Consider the following 16,394-nt stretch of genomic DNA (forward strand, 5'->3'; position numbering starts at 1 on the left):
TTAGTTGCTGCTATACCCAATTGGTGTATAGACTTTCTGTAACTCAAGGGAGGATAATAATGTTCTTATGTGTACTGTGATGTGCATTAGTGCTTCATGATTGTATATATCCATAATCTTCATCTGCTCTCTGTCTCTGTACTGTTTTAGACCTGCATATAAATTATGAAAAATCTCTATTTTAAATGTTTGGACATTTTATTGTAAAAGTTTACAAATTTGAAAGCAAGTCAGTTTAAAAATATGATTTTTGCTATTATAACAGTCTCTGAGTTCCTTTGTCTTTTTTTAAGTCTTACAAACAACTTTTCAATATTTGTAACTGCCTTCTCTTGGCTGCGTCATGATACATCTACAGTGGGGGAGGGGGTAGAACAAGCGGAGGAAGGAATATAGTGGAACTAGTTACCTGTAAAGGCCCAGATTCTCAGTGTTACTTTGGACACAACTTCTGATGAAATCAATGGGAGTTAAGTGCCTGAATGTTTAAATATACAAAATACTAGATTTTCATTTTTAAACATTGCTGCTACTCTACCTTTTTTTTAAAGGGTTTGTGGGTAGAGTAGAATTCTGCAGATATTTCTAATTTTGCATTATACAAATCCTTGCTCCCTAGCTGTATCATTTGCACTGTGTAGATTGTATGTTGTTCGTGTCTTCTTACTACCTTCTGCTGCAAAAGATTCTCAGCTCCTGTTGGGAATTGAGTGCCTCAGATTGGGCACCTGAAAATCAAGAAACACACTAAGTGAATACTTCTGCAAATTTCATCTTTAAACATTAGTTTTAGGAATTAATGGTGTCATTACTTAAAAAAAAAAAAAAAAAAAGTAATGAATAAACTGCTATCAAAGTATTGTAGGAGAAAGGATTTAATGTATCTTATAAGATCATAAGAAACCAGGTATGTTGTTTGCTTTACTTTGTAACTAGAGCACCTTATTGGCTCATTCAGTTTATAGTCCACCATAGCTCCCAGGTCCTTCTTTGCAGTACCATAATTTTCCCAATCTTACCCCAGTCTACATTTGTACAGGCAGTTATTCCATCTCAAGTGCAGGACTTTGTACTTGTCCTTTGATGAATTTCAGCTGATTGATTGATTTTTTTTTATTTTTTTTTTAAGACCATTTCTCTAGGTTACATAAGTCATTCACATTGCAGAAGAAGTTGAATCCCTCCATCCCCTCCTCCTGACCTCAACTGAGGGGGCATACTCTATATTGCCATAGATCAGTGGTCTAGTATATTCAGGGCCCTAATTGGAAGCCCTCAGCAGTCAAATTATGCACTGGCGCATGTGAAAGTCCTTCCTGATCCCTATAGGCAACTGGCTGATCCTTGACACAATGGTAACTTATTAGCTTAATGCATGGCTGCGTGTTGAGTATGTTAAGGGCATTGCTAGCAATCCTGTCCTCCTCAGGCCTTGTGAAGGCAGGACATGAACCTGGATCAGCATGGTTCAACCAGTTCCAGTGCTGTAAAGATCACTACTGTCATCCAGCATGACTCCCTGTAATCATAAGCCAAAGACTCTCTCAAAAGCTGCACTGAAAAATGTCTTTTAGGGGGAAAAATCATTTTAGATCTAAAATTATGGCAAGTCTTCTACTTCCTTTGGTGAGTTGTTCCAATGTTTAGTTATCCCAACTGTTAGACAGTTGTGCATTTTAGGGTTGAATTTGTCTAACTTCAGCTTCCAACCCTTGAACCTTATGTCATAGATTGTAAGGCTGGAAGGGACCTTGGAAGATTGAGTCCAGCCCCCCTGCACCAAGCAGGAAAGACAACTTGGGGTCAGGTGACCCCAGCCAGATGACTGTCTAGTCTCCTCTTGAAGATTTCCAGGGAAGGTGATTGGACCACCTCTGGGGGAGCTTATTCCACAGTCTGGATACCCTGACTGTGAAGAAGCTGTTCTTGATGTTGAGCCTGAATTGGTCTTCCAGGAGTTTGTGGCCATTACTCCTAGTTTTTCCCCTGCGTGCCCTGGTGAACAGTTGCTCACCAAGCCCTTGATGTACTCCCCTAGGGTAGCAGTAAGCTGCTACCAGGTCCCATCTTAGCCTGCTTTTCCTCAGGCTGAAGAGTCCCAGATCCCTCAGCCTTTCCTTGTATGGCTTCCTGTGTAAGACTCTGATCATTCTGACCTCTTCTCTGGACTCTCAAGCTTGTCAACATCCTTGTTAAAGTGTGGTGCCCACAACTGGATGCAGTATTCCAGCTGGGATCTCACCAGTGCTGAGTAGAGCAGAAGAATCACTTCCTTGGCTTTGCTGGAGATGCATCGATTGATGCATGCCAGAGTAGTATTTGTCTTTTTGGCTACAGCATTGCACCGCCAGTTCATATTCATACTGTGGTCTTTTATTACCTCCAGGTCCCTTTCATTCAGGGTGCCTAAACAGGAACAAGTATTTGTCTATTAGTAGGGCCTTTTCTGAATATAAAACCTGTATCCATTCCTAGTTTCTGAAAGCAAATACCTTGTATCCCTTGTCAAGCTGAATTTTACTCTTTCATGAGAAAAACATGCCTGGAATGTTGCTTTACCGCTTCACAGAGCTGTCCCTAGGGAGCGGGGGGATCCACGGAGCTGGGGAGAGTGGCTGTGGCCCCTCCCACAGGGCCCCTCTGGAGCTGGTGGCTTAGCCCCACGCTGTGGAAGAAGCACAGAGACCCTGCCTCTCCCCCTTGTGCGGGTACCACGGCCCCGTGAAGTGTTAAGGGGGGCCCCACACAGGCCGATTTGCCGCAGGCCCTACACTCCCCCCCCCGCCCCCCCCGGGTTGGCTTTGTCCCTTCATTATGGGTACATAAAGTCTCCCTTGTTTATGTTACAGATACACAATTTTAACCTTAATGCCATTTGTTTAGTTGGGGGTGAGGGAAGTTATTTTGCTGTGCTGGTAAACTATAAAACTTTTTTGTGAGCTATTCAGTTTGTTTTTAAAAATATTTGTAAGGGCTAGGGGGAGGGGAAAATACCATATTTTCTCATATACCTTACACCCGCAAAATAAGATGGTCATCTTGTTTTTAGGAAGGAAAAATGAAAGGGGGGGAAAAGATTTTTTTTCAGAGTTATGGCTGTATAGCACGCAGACAGAGCCTAATTTTCAGCTTGCTCACCCTTTCCCGTTAAGCCCAAAATTGAAATTGTAGCTTCTGCTGACCACTGGTCTCCATAGGTAGATCTGTGATTTTGGATAAAAACAATGTGAAGGGCTGTGAAATAAGAGAGGAGAAACCAAGAGTAATCAGTAGGCAGGAAAACTGCAAAGATTAATTCCCACCAAGACCATTAAAAAAGAAAAGTGCATTAACACCTGTGGAGTGAAGCATGATGGTCCCTCAGCTGCCTGAATAGAAATGCCACTGCTGCTGCTGGACAGTTGGTTTTAAACTTCAGGTGTAAGAATTAAAGTGGGGTGCTTCCTTCCTCCTTCCCCTATTGCCCCTAGGAAGCTTCCCTGATTAAGACATGCACCCCAATTTTGGAAGTTTGGTTATTTATTTTTTTTTTTTTTGGAAAAAGGTGTGTGGGGTATGTCAGTAAACATGCGTAACTTGAGTATTAAAGTAGAGGTTATCTTCCCTTCTCTTGTAACTTTTAACCCTGCCCTGCCTCCATACAAGCTGCCCTCCCCTCCCCCAAGTAAATTCACACCAGATTTGGCTCTAAATTGCTCCACAAATTTGCTTCTTTATCTATTGGGTAAAACAACTTCAAACTAAGATTAAATGTTCAAACCAGGTGCATCATGTTGTTACTCACACTATATTAGCCCCTGCTTTTGCATGATAGATTTATTAATTTTATTTATTAGATTTATATGAAATAAACTTCGTAAGTTTTGGGTCCAGAATCTGGGATCTTGATGCTTCATTTTTACTGATAGTGCCATGTTTATCTAGAAATATTGTCATATTTGGCCTGAAGATGACCCATCTGACCATCCTGACAGATTAGAAAGGTGCATCAAAATTACTTACAGGTTCTTATAACCAGCATGTTTGGACTTTGTGTGTGTGGCAGCATTGGAGTAGCTATGGAGGAAGAATAATAGGATACAAACCTGAAGACCTCAGGACAAATGTGTATTCTAGTAAAATCTAAACCCACCTGTCCAAAAGTTCATCACTCTCTCCACAGACATTCACTGAAGTAAACCAAACTTCCATACAGATAAATGTATTTCACGCCTCAAAGTTTACATTTCAGATTGTGGTACATAAAGCTATCCAAACAAAACAGAAGATTTTGTTTTGTCTCTTGGTGTTGTAATTATTTTCAGAAAACATTCTACTATAAAAATATGGAAGGTAGAGTTTTTTAATTAATTCACATTTATTCAGTATTCTTTTTTTAATCCATTTTTACTCAAGGTTGTATGTCTCTCCAAGAAAATCCATTACAGATCAGAAAACAGAATCGCCTCTGAAATGGTGCCGGCAGGTGTTGGACAACCCCAGTCCTGAAACAGAAGCAGCCTGTCGAACTCTTATAAATAGACTTGACCAAGGTAAATGAATTAAATGTGCATTGAATACTTGAAAATGTTCTGTATTTTGCATGGTATTGAGATATATTAGTTGGAATGGAAGTATAATGATGTAGTTTGTTGCAAGCTTAAAATAACCGATAATGATGATCACCATTAAATGATGCTGATCACTATTAAAAAAAAAAAATCAAATGCTTCATGTATCAGGAAATACTTCTGACATGTTTATCACTAAAACTCCTTGTGTTTTCTGTTAAGAATAATAACCTATAAATCAGAAGCAAGATATGACTTTTAATCATTATGATTTTGAAAAAATAGAACCAATATAGCTTTGCCTCTTGTTATAAGAATGTCTAAGTGTATTAATGTTAACAAAGGAGTTTTCAGTTTCATGCGGTGGGGATGTTCTTGCCAACTTTCATATACACTTTTTCTTTAATGCTATGTTAGAGGCTTCATCAGTGGAAGACTCCTGTTAATATTCTAATGAGATTTAAATGTACATGAAATACAAATCTTTAAAACTTCATGTTCAAAAAAATATTTTAAGTGTTTTTGGTCAGAAAAGATTCACTTAGGGCTCTGTAGCTTATTCCTGCAAAAAAAATATCTAGCGTTGAAGTTAATTCTCTTTCTTGCATAATAATTCTTAATGCATTATTTATGGGAAAGGTTACCATTGCATCTTCCAGTGCTAACAACACAATGGTGCATTTAGAATTTTCTAACTTTTGTGAATGATGGTCTATTTAGATTTTTCAACACTACATAAAAACAATACTTCATAGAGACTGAAAAATTTCTGCTTCTGTGCCTGAACTGATCATTTGTAATCAAACTCCTTAGGTAGGATTTGAAGGGTAACATTTTATAGAACTTTCTATAGTTCCCTAGTTGCATGCTGACTTCTGAGTCACTGTTCTGGATTCATTTTTTTTTTTTTTAATGGAGTCTGACCGTCGACCGTTCCCTGGGGTACTTAGCTGAAGCAAGGATTTCGAAAAAGAGCTTTGAACATTTGACTTCATTTTGATTTTGATTACATGTGTTGGCATTTTTCCCTGTTATGCTAGTTAATATGCTTCAAGTCAAAGACTGTCCTGGTGGATCTTTGCCCCCATCCTCCCACTCCAAATACACTCCCAGTGCCTCAAAATAAAATGAGTTTTTAATTTGTTAGTAATCATGAGTTGAATCACTGATGCTCGTTCTAATCCTTCATTTTCTTGATTCTTGGTATACTTCCCTGGCAGCCAAAAAGGCAACTAACTGCAATTGCAGCATCTGTCAATAGTTAGTTATTAGAGGACAGGAAAGTGTGATGCATTTTTACATCACCATCTCTGGTCAGATTCATAAGAACCTAAATCCAAATCCTGTGAAGAGCAGCACATATTCTGTGCGGCGTTATTGGGAGAAGTAACATTTGAAAGTCAGATGATGGTCTTAGCTCAGTGGTCTCCAACCTTTTTAAGTAGGAGATCGCCTTTGGCATTTAAAAGCAACCGAAGATCTACTGTGTCCCCTGTCCCGTCCCATCCCCCGCTCCCCCTCCTCTGCCAGCCCAGCGGGTAAGTCAATGGGAAGGGAAGGAGTGGGGCAGATCGAGGCAGGGGGAGAAAAAATGATTTGGGGGCACGCCTCCCAGCAGGTAAGTCCCACCCAGCTGGCACCCCACTCAGTTTACCCCTGCTCCTGCCTCTGCAGCACTGACCCTCACTGCTGGGTGCTTCCATCTAGCACCTGCCCCTTCCCTCCCCACAGACTGATCTGCTGGTCTGGGGTGTGTGCATGCATGCATGCATGCACACAGGCATTCAGCCCCCCGCCCCAGCCTCGGATCGACTCCAAGAGGCTCCGAGATCTACCTGTAGATCGAGATCTACTGGTTGGTGACCACTGTCTTAGCTACTGAAAAAAAATAACTATTAATACAAAGCTAGTATTAGTGTCTGCTTACCTTTTGAAATGGACAATGTTTTTTTTCTCTGTGAATGTTATAACATTGGCTTCAATTCAGCCAAAACATTTTGTGTGCAGCTCTAGGTTCTTTATAAAATTATATGCTTTTTCATTTGTGCCAACTGTATGCTTAGTACAGCACATTCTCAAGTTTGTTTTAAGCCTGGTGTTTAGAGTGCATCTTGAAAGCTGAAGGCTTCATCATATTAACCATTCATTTTATCTTCATATTTTATCTCTTGATCTTGCCATTGCCTCACTATAAGCTTTGTGAACTCATTCATTTAATTCCAACTAAAGTTTTGCATGTTTCTTTCAGTATTTGTAAAGGAGACTTTATAGGTCACTTAAAGTACTCAGTCTTCATTAAATCTTCATAAATCTTTTGTTTTTAGGTAGTGTGTGTCAGTGAGATGATAGTTTAGCAATTCCTTAATTACTTACTCATGGAAACTATTCTTTACATAGTGCTGTATCTGCATATATCAAACTGTTATTAAGACTCAAGTTGTGAGCTGTCACTTCTGTTTTACTATTGTCTTGTGTTCATATTTTGTTTTAAAACCTATTTCAAAACAGATTATTTTTTTTCACCATGGATCTACTTTGTTTGAAGCTAAAATCTTATAAAAAATAGAATGATCCTTTGTCAGTTTTAAGGCTAAAAATCCAAAGGATGGTGCTCATCGAAGTGTAAAGACTACTAAACTGTTACTGTAAATATCTGTTAATTCTGCATCATGTTCTTATTTTTCTTTTAAGATGGTCTATTTGAAGGCTGCCTTGAAATGTTCGAATATGTGCTAGAAAATTTCAGTTTTAGTGAGGACACTGAGTTATTTTCATCAGTGACTATATAAGTTGAAGGATGGGGGAGCTTTTTAGAAGAGTAAATGTTTGACTTCTTGCTCACTTTGGGAAGTGGTATGCCCATTCATGATGGCTGATTCTAAATGCCTGATAGTAATGCTTGATCCTGTTTGACTTAATGCTTTCTTTCCTCAATCCCATTTGTTTTCAAAGAGAACTTGGTAACATTTGTGGCTTTCTTATATCTTCCTTTTAGCCAGTAGGTGGAAAAACCTGTATTGCAGTCCATTGGCATCACCAAGTGCACATAACTTGAATACAGAGACAAGCTCCTGTAGCAATGCACTAAACTCTCCTGGGCACCTCAAATCGACTAACAAAGCACTACTAACCTGTGGCAGCTCAGGTATGGCATGACAATAGCACAGAGCAAAATTTAATATTATGCAAGGAGGATTGTTCTGGGCTCTTTCATGGGAGGAGCACAACTAAGTATCTGGGGTACGAGAGGAACAGGCGAATCCAGTGGATCAACTTTTAATATGGTGAATATTGCTGGTCATCTCACTTATGCATGATGCTGCAGGGAATCTTTGACTTAATAACATTACAATGGAAGGAGCTTCCTTTGCATTCTGAATGTCTTGTGGTGATGGAATGTGTTTATTTTTATAGAATGTGTTCATTTCTACTAATGGAAAACATTATGAAATATAAACCAGCTGTTCAGGAATAAACACAACAAAGAAGCACTGCTCCTTAAACCACCTAATAACATAAAGTATTAACTGTACATTAAGTACTTGATTATAACTGGGTGGTTTGGCTAAATGCTTTGTCCAAAGTCTGCCTGAGAATGTGTGTGTGCTGCTGTCTGTGAAATTTGTATGTGCTATTTCAAGGGTAACATTTAGCCCTTTTGCAGCCCATGCCTCATTTCCTATTGGAGCAGTGTTCTGCCTTCGGTTTCTCATCAAAGGAGTTTTCCTTGTTTTGTTTTCTGTATAGGCGGCTGTATCCTAACGTGCATGTTACAAATTTTTTTGCATGTTTAACACTGTCTGACTTGAATCATGGAGTCAAATGAATATTTAAATACTTGTCTTGCATGCAGCTAGTTATATTGATAGTTGCAGGTATGCTCTTGGGGATTAGTAGCTTCTTCTTTCCCTTCCACTTTTATTTCTTGATGTATGACATGACACTTTTTTGGCAAATACTTAATCACTTTGACAGTTTATTCCTTTTTACTGCTTAAATTCTGTAAATTGGTTTCCATAGGAAAGGACCATTTTATCTTTGTAGTGTCTTTTTTTTCTTTTTGAGGAGCTGAATCAGTTATGTGCTGTTAAGGACAGATTCCTATGATGATGACTCTAGGAGCAGGTCTTCGGTTATTGATTCAAACCTGGAACCCAGATCTAGCGTGACTCAGTTACTTTAATCTGATTGCTGTTCAGGGGCTTATAAAAATGGGGATCCTTTTTTACAAGCAAGTGAGGAGCACAGATCCACACAGAAGACTATATTTTGGTGCATGTCACTCCCACAGTGCACCACACAAAGCAGCTGACTGCGAGCTTCTGCCACACCGATTGCATAACAGTAAATTTACTAGGGGTGTCCCGAATCGGAGACAGTGGTTTGATTCATTGATTCGGATCACTGGCCCTGATTTGATTTAGCTGAATCCGAATCTTCGATGCTGATTCAGAGACCAGGCTGGAGCAAGTACTGCCAAGCTGGGGCCAGGCAGCTGCAGGGAGTGGTGGTGGTGGATCCCGCTGATGTGCACTGCTCGTCTGGTGGCTTGACTAGTGGTTCCTGCCGCTGCTTCCGCCACTGGTCATAGTGGGAGTGTGCCCCCAGTTCTGCATGGTGTGGGGTTGGCAGGGCTGAGGCTGCACTGTGCTGTGCTCTGGGCAGGCGGCGGGGGCTATGGTGAATTTTTGGGTGGCTGCAGCCCCCCATAGCCCCCGCTCTGCCACTCGCCCCACCCTGATCTAGGGGAACATGCCCCCTGATGCCCTCAAAGCTGTGGCTCATCCGAGGGGCATGGGGAAAGGGTGAAGCTCCTGCTCCTGCACGCTGCTTGTCTGGAGGCAGCACAGTGGTTCTGCCCCATGCCTGCCCCACACCAGCTGGGTAAGCAATGGCAGGAACCACCAGTCAAGCTGCCAGATGAGAAGCGCGCAGCAACAGGAGCTGCCACCCCCCCCTCCATGCCCGTACTGCCCCAGCTGGATAGCGTTTGCCCCAGTCCCTCCCTCACCACAGGGGGCATTAATCTCCTCCGCCTCCCCCCCCCCCCAAAGCCTCTTTCTTCCTTCCCCCTCCCCTTTCACCACTTACCAACTGCACACAGTATCGACCGTCGTAAAGGAACCAACCCCCCATTTATAACACTGTTCCTATGGAAAAATTGGTTCCAAGTTACAACGATTTAACTTAAGACGTGGCTTTCAGGAACCAATTGCATCGTAAGTCTGAGGACTGCCTGTAAAGTGAGACTGTTAATGCCATATTTTCTCACATATTACAGTGTCCCAAATAAGACACAAACATTGTTTTTGGAAGGAAAAATATAGAAAAAAGTTTTTTTCCAAATTTTTCCAGAGTCACAGCTAACTGTGTGGCATGGAGTAAGTCCTTCTGGAAATGTAGTGTGTCCAGGAAGTGTGACATTCCAGAAGACAGTCTGAGTGAGGCAGTAGGAACTTCCTTGTGAGGCAGTACAGCAACAAGGCTAGGTTCCAGACCCTTGCAAAGACTGCTACTTCTTTACTATAAATAGTTCTTTATATAAGTTCCTATAAATAATAAAGTTATTTCTATACCAGAAGTCCCATCAAAGTACTACAGACTGTATGCAACAGTTCACTTGGCCTGAGTCAGCTGAATTGCTGTTTCTGGCACAAGCTATAGTGCTCAGCCAATAGCCACTGTAACTTTGAGAGGGTTAACATAGGACTCTGCCCTTCTGTTTCCTGGGGCTAGAGAAAAGCAATAGCCATTAAAACACAGCATTTGCATGCTTCTGTTCTTTCCTGCTTCTATTCCAGTACAAAAAAATCAGTTTCTCTAATCAAGAAATGCACCCCAATTTTGGAGGGCCAATTTTTTTGGGGGGGGGGAAGGGCATATGTAGCATGTGAGTATATTTGATAGGATTCTGTGGACAGTGGGTGCATTGGGAGCCTCAAGTTGTGATAGGCTTAATTGAATCCTTCAGGAAGCTACACTCTTCATCCTACTTTAGGTGCTGATGATGTCAGCTATTAAAAATAGGCAGAGAATCCAGCTTTTATCCTAATTTTTTTGGGATAAGTCTTTGTCATGCTCTTTAATTCTTTTCCCATTTTCAGTTTTTCGGGTGATGTTAATGCTTTCTCATAAAGTAGCTTGGTATTTCTGAAATCGAAAAAAAGAATGAAGATCTGTTAACTACTTTGTTAAGCTAATACAGGGGAATGATAGGCTATTAGTGTTATAACTCATTTGCCAACCAGGAGGAGAAAATGCAGAAAAGAGAGGGCTGACGTATTAACATTTCTGTGTTGGGTTGACTGCCACCCATCTGAGATGCAAGGACAAGTATTGGTATAATCAGTTTATCAAAAAAAGCCTTCCAGTAGCAAACATTTGCTACTGGACTTGCCTGGTTTTCATATTCCACTAGCCTAACGTGGTGTATCTCATGTACTGTGGAAAATCCTGAGAGACTGACTTCAGTCATCAAACAATGTTAACTAAGTATTATGTGTCAGTTACTATGAACTTAAACTAAAAGAAAATGACACCTTATTTCCCTTTAGTTATGTCTGTGCTTGTAATAGAAATTTAACATCTTAATAGGAGGTGTACCCTCTTTGAATGTTGTTATTTATACTAGAGTAGAGTCCAGTGGTCCCAGTAAGGATCCCGTTGTATTATCCCAACATGTTATACCAGTGGTTCTCAACCTTTTTTGTACCAGGACCCATTTATAAACATCAATGGCCAGTCCTGACCCAGTTAATAGTTTAAGTAGAAAACAGTCCTCTGGCCCTGCTGGTGCCCCTCACTCCCAACCCACTGCCCCGAGACTCCAGTAGGGTGGCAAGACTCATTTCTGCCACTGCTGCCAGAAACCCTGCACCAGCCATGTCTCCAGCAGCACAAGGAATAATGGAGGGGGGGGGGGAGGGGCTATGCTACCCTTACCTTCTCGTGCCAGCTGGTTGTGCACTGGGTGCAGCAATACCCCTGCCTCTGTGGCCCAGCCGCTGTTGCTCCCCTGAGGCCATGGCTGTACTCTGGAGAGGAGGTGGGGTGGCAGGCAGTGTCACCTGTGCCTCTGCACCCCCTGACATATCGTCTATGCCCCCACCCCCGTAGCAGCTCTCCATGCTGCCTGGCTGCTTTCCTGCTCCTTGCAGCCCCTTGCAGTGTGCAAAATGCCAGCCTGCAAAGGGTTTTTCTCCTTTAAAGGAGAATCCATTTTTAAAGTTTGTTGATCCAGTTCTTAAACTTTGTTTGCAACCCTTTCATATATTCTTGCAACCCACTTTTGGATTGTGACCCATGGGTTGAGAAACACTGTTGTACAAACCAGTACCTGAGGGTGTGGACAAATGTGTGTTTTAGTTGGTTTAAAAGGGGAGAGGGAGTGGCTGCTTGGGAGCATGCAGCAGCTATTGCATGTGTGCCACTAGTGTGACAGACAGCAGAGCAGCAGATTGGGCAGGGAGCAGAAAGAGCAGCAAGTTGAGCAGGGGAGGGGCATTGGAGTACCATTCTGGAAAGGTATAGGTCAGTGGTGTCCAACCTTTTTGCCCTGTGGGCCAGATGGACAATGCCAAGTCTTGGCTGTGGGCTGGATCTGTCTGGTGGGCTGGATCCATCATGGCTGGGCTCCATCTGATCACAGGCAGGTGCACTGGCTGACCCTGGTCCATGTGCTGGGCAGGCAGGGAGCGACTTGGTCCCCAATCTGGATGTGAGGGGGTTAGGGACTTGGGGAGGGGGATGGAGCAGCCCTAGTCTGGCATGCAGGGGGCAGGATGGGAAGGGGTGGAGCAGCCCTGATCCGGACACATGGGTTGGGGTGTGTGGGAAAGCGGAGAGAGGAAGATGAACGAAGTGGTCCTGATCTGGGTGCGTGGGGGTGGGGGTTGGAGTGGAACGGCTCCTATCTGGACACCTGAGGGGGTGAGGAGCAGCCTGGCCTGATCCAGGTATAGCAGGGGTGGGACCATCCCGATCCCTCTGCATAGCCATGGCCTGGGCAGGGCTGGACTCCACTGCATGCAACTTCTGCTGCTTGCCAATTTTTCCAACTTGTAGGGATTCCTTTGGGCTGGATGTGATGGCTCTGCAGGTCAGACTTGGCCTGCGGGCAAGAGGTTGAGCATTGGTGTAGGCTAATTTGTGGTACATCTGCCAAAAATAATGGCCTCCACTGATCTGTTAAGTTTGCATGATCTTGTAGCAATACAATTGATTTTAAATCACCCTAACCTTAATCCTAAATGAAGCAGGATTAAAAGTGAAGTGTTTTTGCTACATTTGTGGCGTCACATAATCATGATTACCAGCTGCATCATAACAGCTTGTATCAGTATTCTTTGATATCAATACAGTGATGTCTGTTTAAATCCAAGGCCATTCTGTTCCCTGAGAAATGTAGTCTTGATTTATTACAAGATGCAGCAAGTGGATGAAACAACAGGTAGGGGTGAGGGAGAAGGGTCATGAGGTAACAAGTAACTATTATAAAACCTTCTGTTGTATAAGAGTGTTACTATGTGACTGATGTATCTCAGTAGAACACTACTCATAATAGTAAATTCTTAATCTAGATAGTAATTTTATGGTTTCAGGAGGGTGTGAGGCATTAGCGCTCATATAACCCTGTGTAAACACCACAGCAAACATCTCCTGTGACTTCAAAATCAGCTTCTGGATCAGCAGACATATCTTTCTCAAAGTGTGGAAATATTAAGCACTGAAATCAGACTGAGGTTCTGGTAGCCTCAGTTGCTTTCCTCTGGACAAGAATCCATGATCTAACATATCAGTCAGTCTATTTAGTAGTCAAGATGTGAAGAACAGTCTTCTGTAGGTGTAACTAACTTTTGGATTTTTTGTTTTTTTTCCTTAGCAAATAAACAGCTACCTCCAGCAGTGACCTTAATTGCTTTGCCCTCAAATAAAAATGGGGTAGCTTGCTTTCTGTGTGTTTCTAAATCATTTTTTGCTGCTCACTATTTTGTTTTCTCTTTCCACCTCTCTTCCCCACAGGTTACTTGAGTATGCATTCTGCACTGAGCTCTCAGTCCTCTGTGGACAGTGAGCTTAGTACATCTGATGACTCTATCTCTATGGGCTACAAACTGCAGGACTTGACTGATGTCCAGGTTATGGCACGTCTACAGGAAGAAAGTATGTGACAGCAATTTCCTTTTCATCTTACAGTTTTGGAATTTTGAGGAAATGTAGATGGTTTGCAATTGCTCTCATACAGAGGGGTAAAGTCTATGGTTCTAAGATGTCCATCTAAACCTGGCGATAGACTGATGCCGGCGGGAGGGGGTGGTGAGCAGCTGGATGCGGAGCACAGAGGCAGGGGGAGTTTGCAAGCAGCTAGATGCAGAGTGGGGGTGTGGCAAACAGTGGCAGCGCAGCATCTGTACGACGCTGCTCTCACCCCACCCCGACCCTTCCCCTGTGAGGCAGTGGCATGGGGTAGCGGCACTTTGTCCCCTCCCACCCCCGCATACCCCGAGACCTTTTGAAGTACCCCCAGGGATATGCATACCCCCGGGTGACAACCCCTGCTCTAAAGCATAACATGTAATGCATTCTGGGACATTTTAAACCAACTGCTTAAACCTTCATAATCTGTAATTGTGTACTGCTAATCTTGTAGATGGCTCTTGAAGCTTATGGAACAATAATCCTGAATATTCCCCCCCTACCACCTGTATCTGTGTAAATTTTCCCTTAAAGTAATATGCCATATGATGTTTTCATGAAGATTGTTCTGTTTTCTTGAATCCAGTCCCAAAGGCAATTTACAAGATGATCAGAGAGGTAATAGTTAACTTCTGCTGTGCCATGTCAGGGGAAGTAGTTTGTATGAGGTTAAAAGTAATTTGGTCCATGGCATTTCATATTCCCAGGTCTCCGCCAGGATTGTGCTTCTAGTTCTGCTTCAGTGTCTCGTCGTAGTTCCAGTGCCTCCCTTCACTCTCTCAGGAGAGGTACCTACAGCGACCAGGAGTTTGACACATACAGTCTGGAAGATGAGGATGATTATGATTGTTCCCTATCCTATCGTAGTGCTCACAGGTACTCACCATCTCCTCTCAGCTCCCCCCGATGTCAGTCCCCTTCTTCAGGAGCAGATTACAACAGAGCAGCTACCTCTCGTATTCGACCCCCAAGGAGATCTGTGCAAAGCACCATGCAAGATCGACTGAAGTACACAAATAATGAAGGTAGGCTGGCTATGAACTGTACAGTATTGCATATTAAAAAAATATGGAAATGTGAATTGGTCAAAAAATGGGTGTTATTAAATAGCAATCACTTTCATGGTCACATTGTATTTTCTTATCGTTTTGAATTAAAATTAACAACATGCATTTTCCTAGGAATAGATTATACCATGGAAGTAGTTTTGTCTGCTAATAATATTATGCTCTATTTATAATTCGTTCAAACTCCAGAGGAGATGCGTCACAGTATGCCTAACTTGGCTAAGACAAGCCTTCGCACTCTAGAGTCTGTAAGAAGTAGCCGGAGTTTGGAATCAGATCTACAGGTGCCCAGCAATCGACTTTCCAGAATGCAGCAACCATCAACAAGTCAGTTCACTTTAGTTTTTAACACTTTGTAAAGTAAGTGTGTGTGTGTGTGTGTGTGTGTGTGTGTGTGTGTGTGTGTAAGGGGGAGGGGCCTGTGGGGGTGTGGGAGAGACAGCATTGCCAACTTGTTTCCCTTCATTCCACTTTTAGGTTTGAATCCCAGTAAGCTCAGGTATTCCTCTAGTGCTGGTCAGTCTCCCTTAACAGTACGACAGCCAGTGAAAGGAGGGTCATGCACAAATTCTCTGTTAACACCAAGACAGCCAGTGAAAGCCTCCAGCTACACAAATCCTGTTGGAGCTCGAAAACCACAGTCTTCTACTTATAGTCCAGGGTCTTCCAATAGCAGTTCTTCTACTACCAGGAGTAATATGGTCACGATAGCCAAAAACTCGCCCATCAAAGTACGGACATCTGTAGGAGGAACTTCTACTCCTAAGAGCAAGCTGACACCCCCGTCCAAGAGGTAAGGTCTTAATGACTGAAATAAACTTAAGAAAATTAAGTGCACTTTAACTATGTCTGCTAAAATCTGGCTTTTAAAGTACATTTCAAATCTATAAAGTAAAACAGATCTCTTACTTGTAGTATGTTCCATCCACTGGGATGTGACTTCCAAATCAAATAAAGTTTGCAGATGGGGACTTTCTAGCATGTTTTTGTCCCAGCAGTAAGCTGTAAAGTAATCCTTAGTTTTAAAATTGCTTTCTGTAGACATTTTGGCTGGCTTAATGAAACATCCAGGTTACATTTTGGGCCTGATTTATAAATATATGATACTTTTTTAAGTGCTTGCCTTGGCCTGAAAATTGTCTCTCAAAACAAGTACTGGAAATCTTGTAACATTTCCTGTTCCTTCAACTACATGAGATAATCTTCAACAGGCTTTCCAGGGCTTGTTTTTCATTGTCCTGTCTGTTGTAGCATTTTCCATAAGCACATGGCAGATAAAATATTACCGTTTTGATTTGATATTTGGTAACATTACCCAGAGAGGGTAATGTTCCCTCTCCAGGCTATTTTAAGTGACTTCATAAAGTTAAGGAATTGAGAAATCTTGGCCCTAAGCTCTGAACAACTCATTTGTTAGGCTTTCTCAAGCAGTTGCTCTTTTGTCTAATGCAGGGGTTTTCCAGCTTTTTTTAATTTAAGTACCCCTGGCGGCCAGTCACTGAGCAGAGGTCAGGGGGGAGTAGCACGAGGACAGACACGGAGCAGGGAGGCGGGGACGGCATGCGGGCAGGCAGGGACACTT

At 42.3% G+C, this 16,394-nt stretch overlaps 1 protein-coding gene across 3 annotated transcripts in view; it reads left to right on the forward strand.

Annotated features, from left to right (window-relative positions):
- The window catches only part of LOC102561287 (SLAIN motif-containing protein-like), a 41,012-nt gene that overhangs the window by 20,198 nt on the left and 4,420 nt on the right, over window positions 1-16,394 (forward strand). For 2 of the 3 annotated variants that reach the window (XM_059732633.1, XM_014609917.3), the window contains exons 3-8: window positions 4,396-4,532; window positions 7,546-7,695; window positions 13,572-13,712; window positions 14,453-14,770; window positions 15,002-15,139; window positions 15,290-15,605. In XM_059732633.1, the coding sequence (XP_059588616.1) occupies window positions 4,396-4,532; window positions 7,546-7,695; window positions 13,572-13,712; window positions 14,453-14,770; window positions 15,002-15,139; window positions 15,290-15,605 (1,200 nt within the window). The remainder of the gene's footprint in view (window positions 1-4,395; window positions 4,533-7,545; window positions 7,696-13,571; window positions 13,713-14,452; window positions 14,771-15,001; window positions 15,140-15,289; window positions 15,606-16,394) is intronic. The other variant, XM_014609918.3, reaches the window with a different exon arrangement.

The sequence above is a fragment of the Alligator mississippiensis genome, chromosome 8 (genome assembly GCF_030867095.1).
Source record: "Alligator mississippiensis isolate rAllMis1 chromosome 8, rAllMis1, whole genome shotgun sequence".
Lineage (NCBI taxonomy): Eukaryota > Metazoa > Chordata > Crocodylia > Alligatoridae > Alligator > Alligator mississippiensis.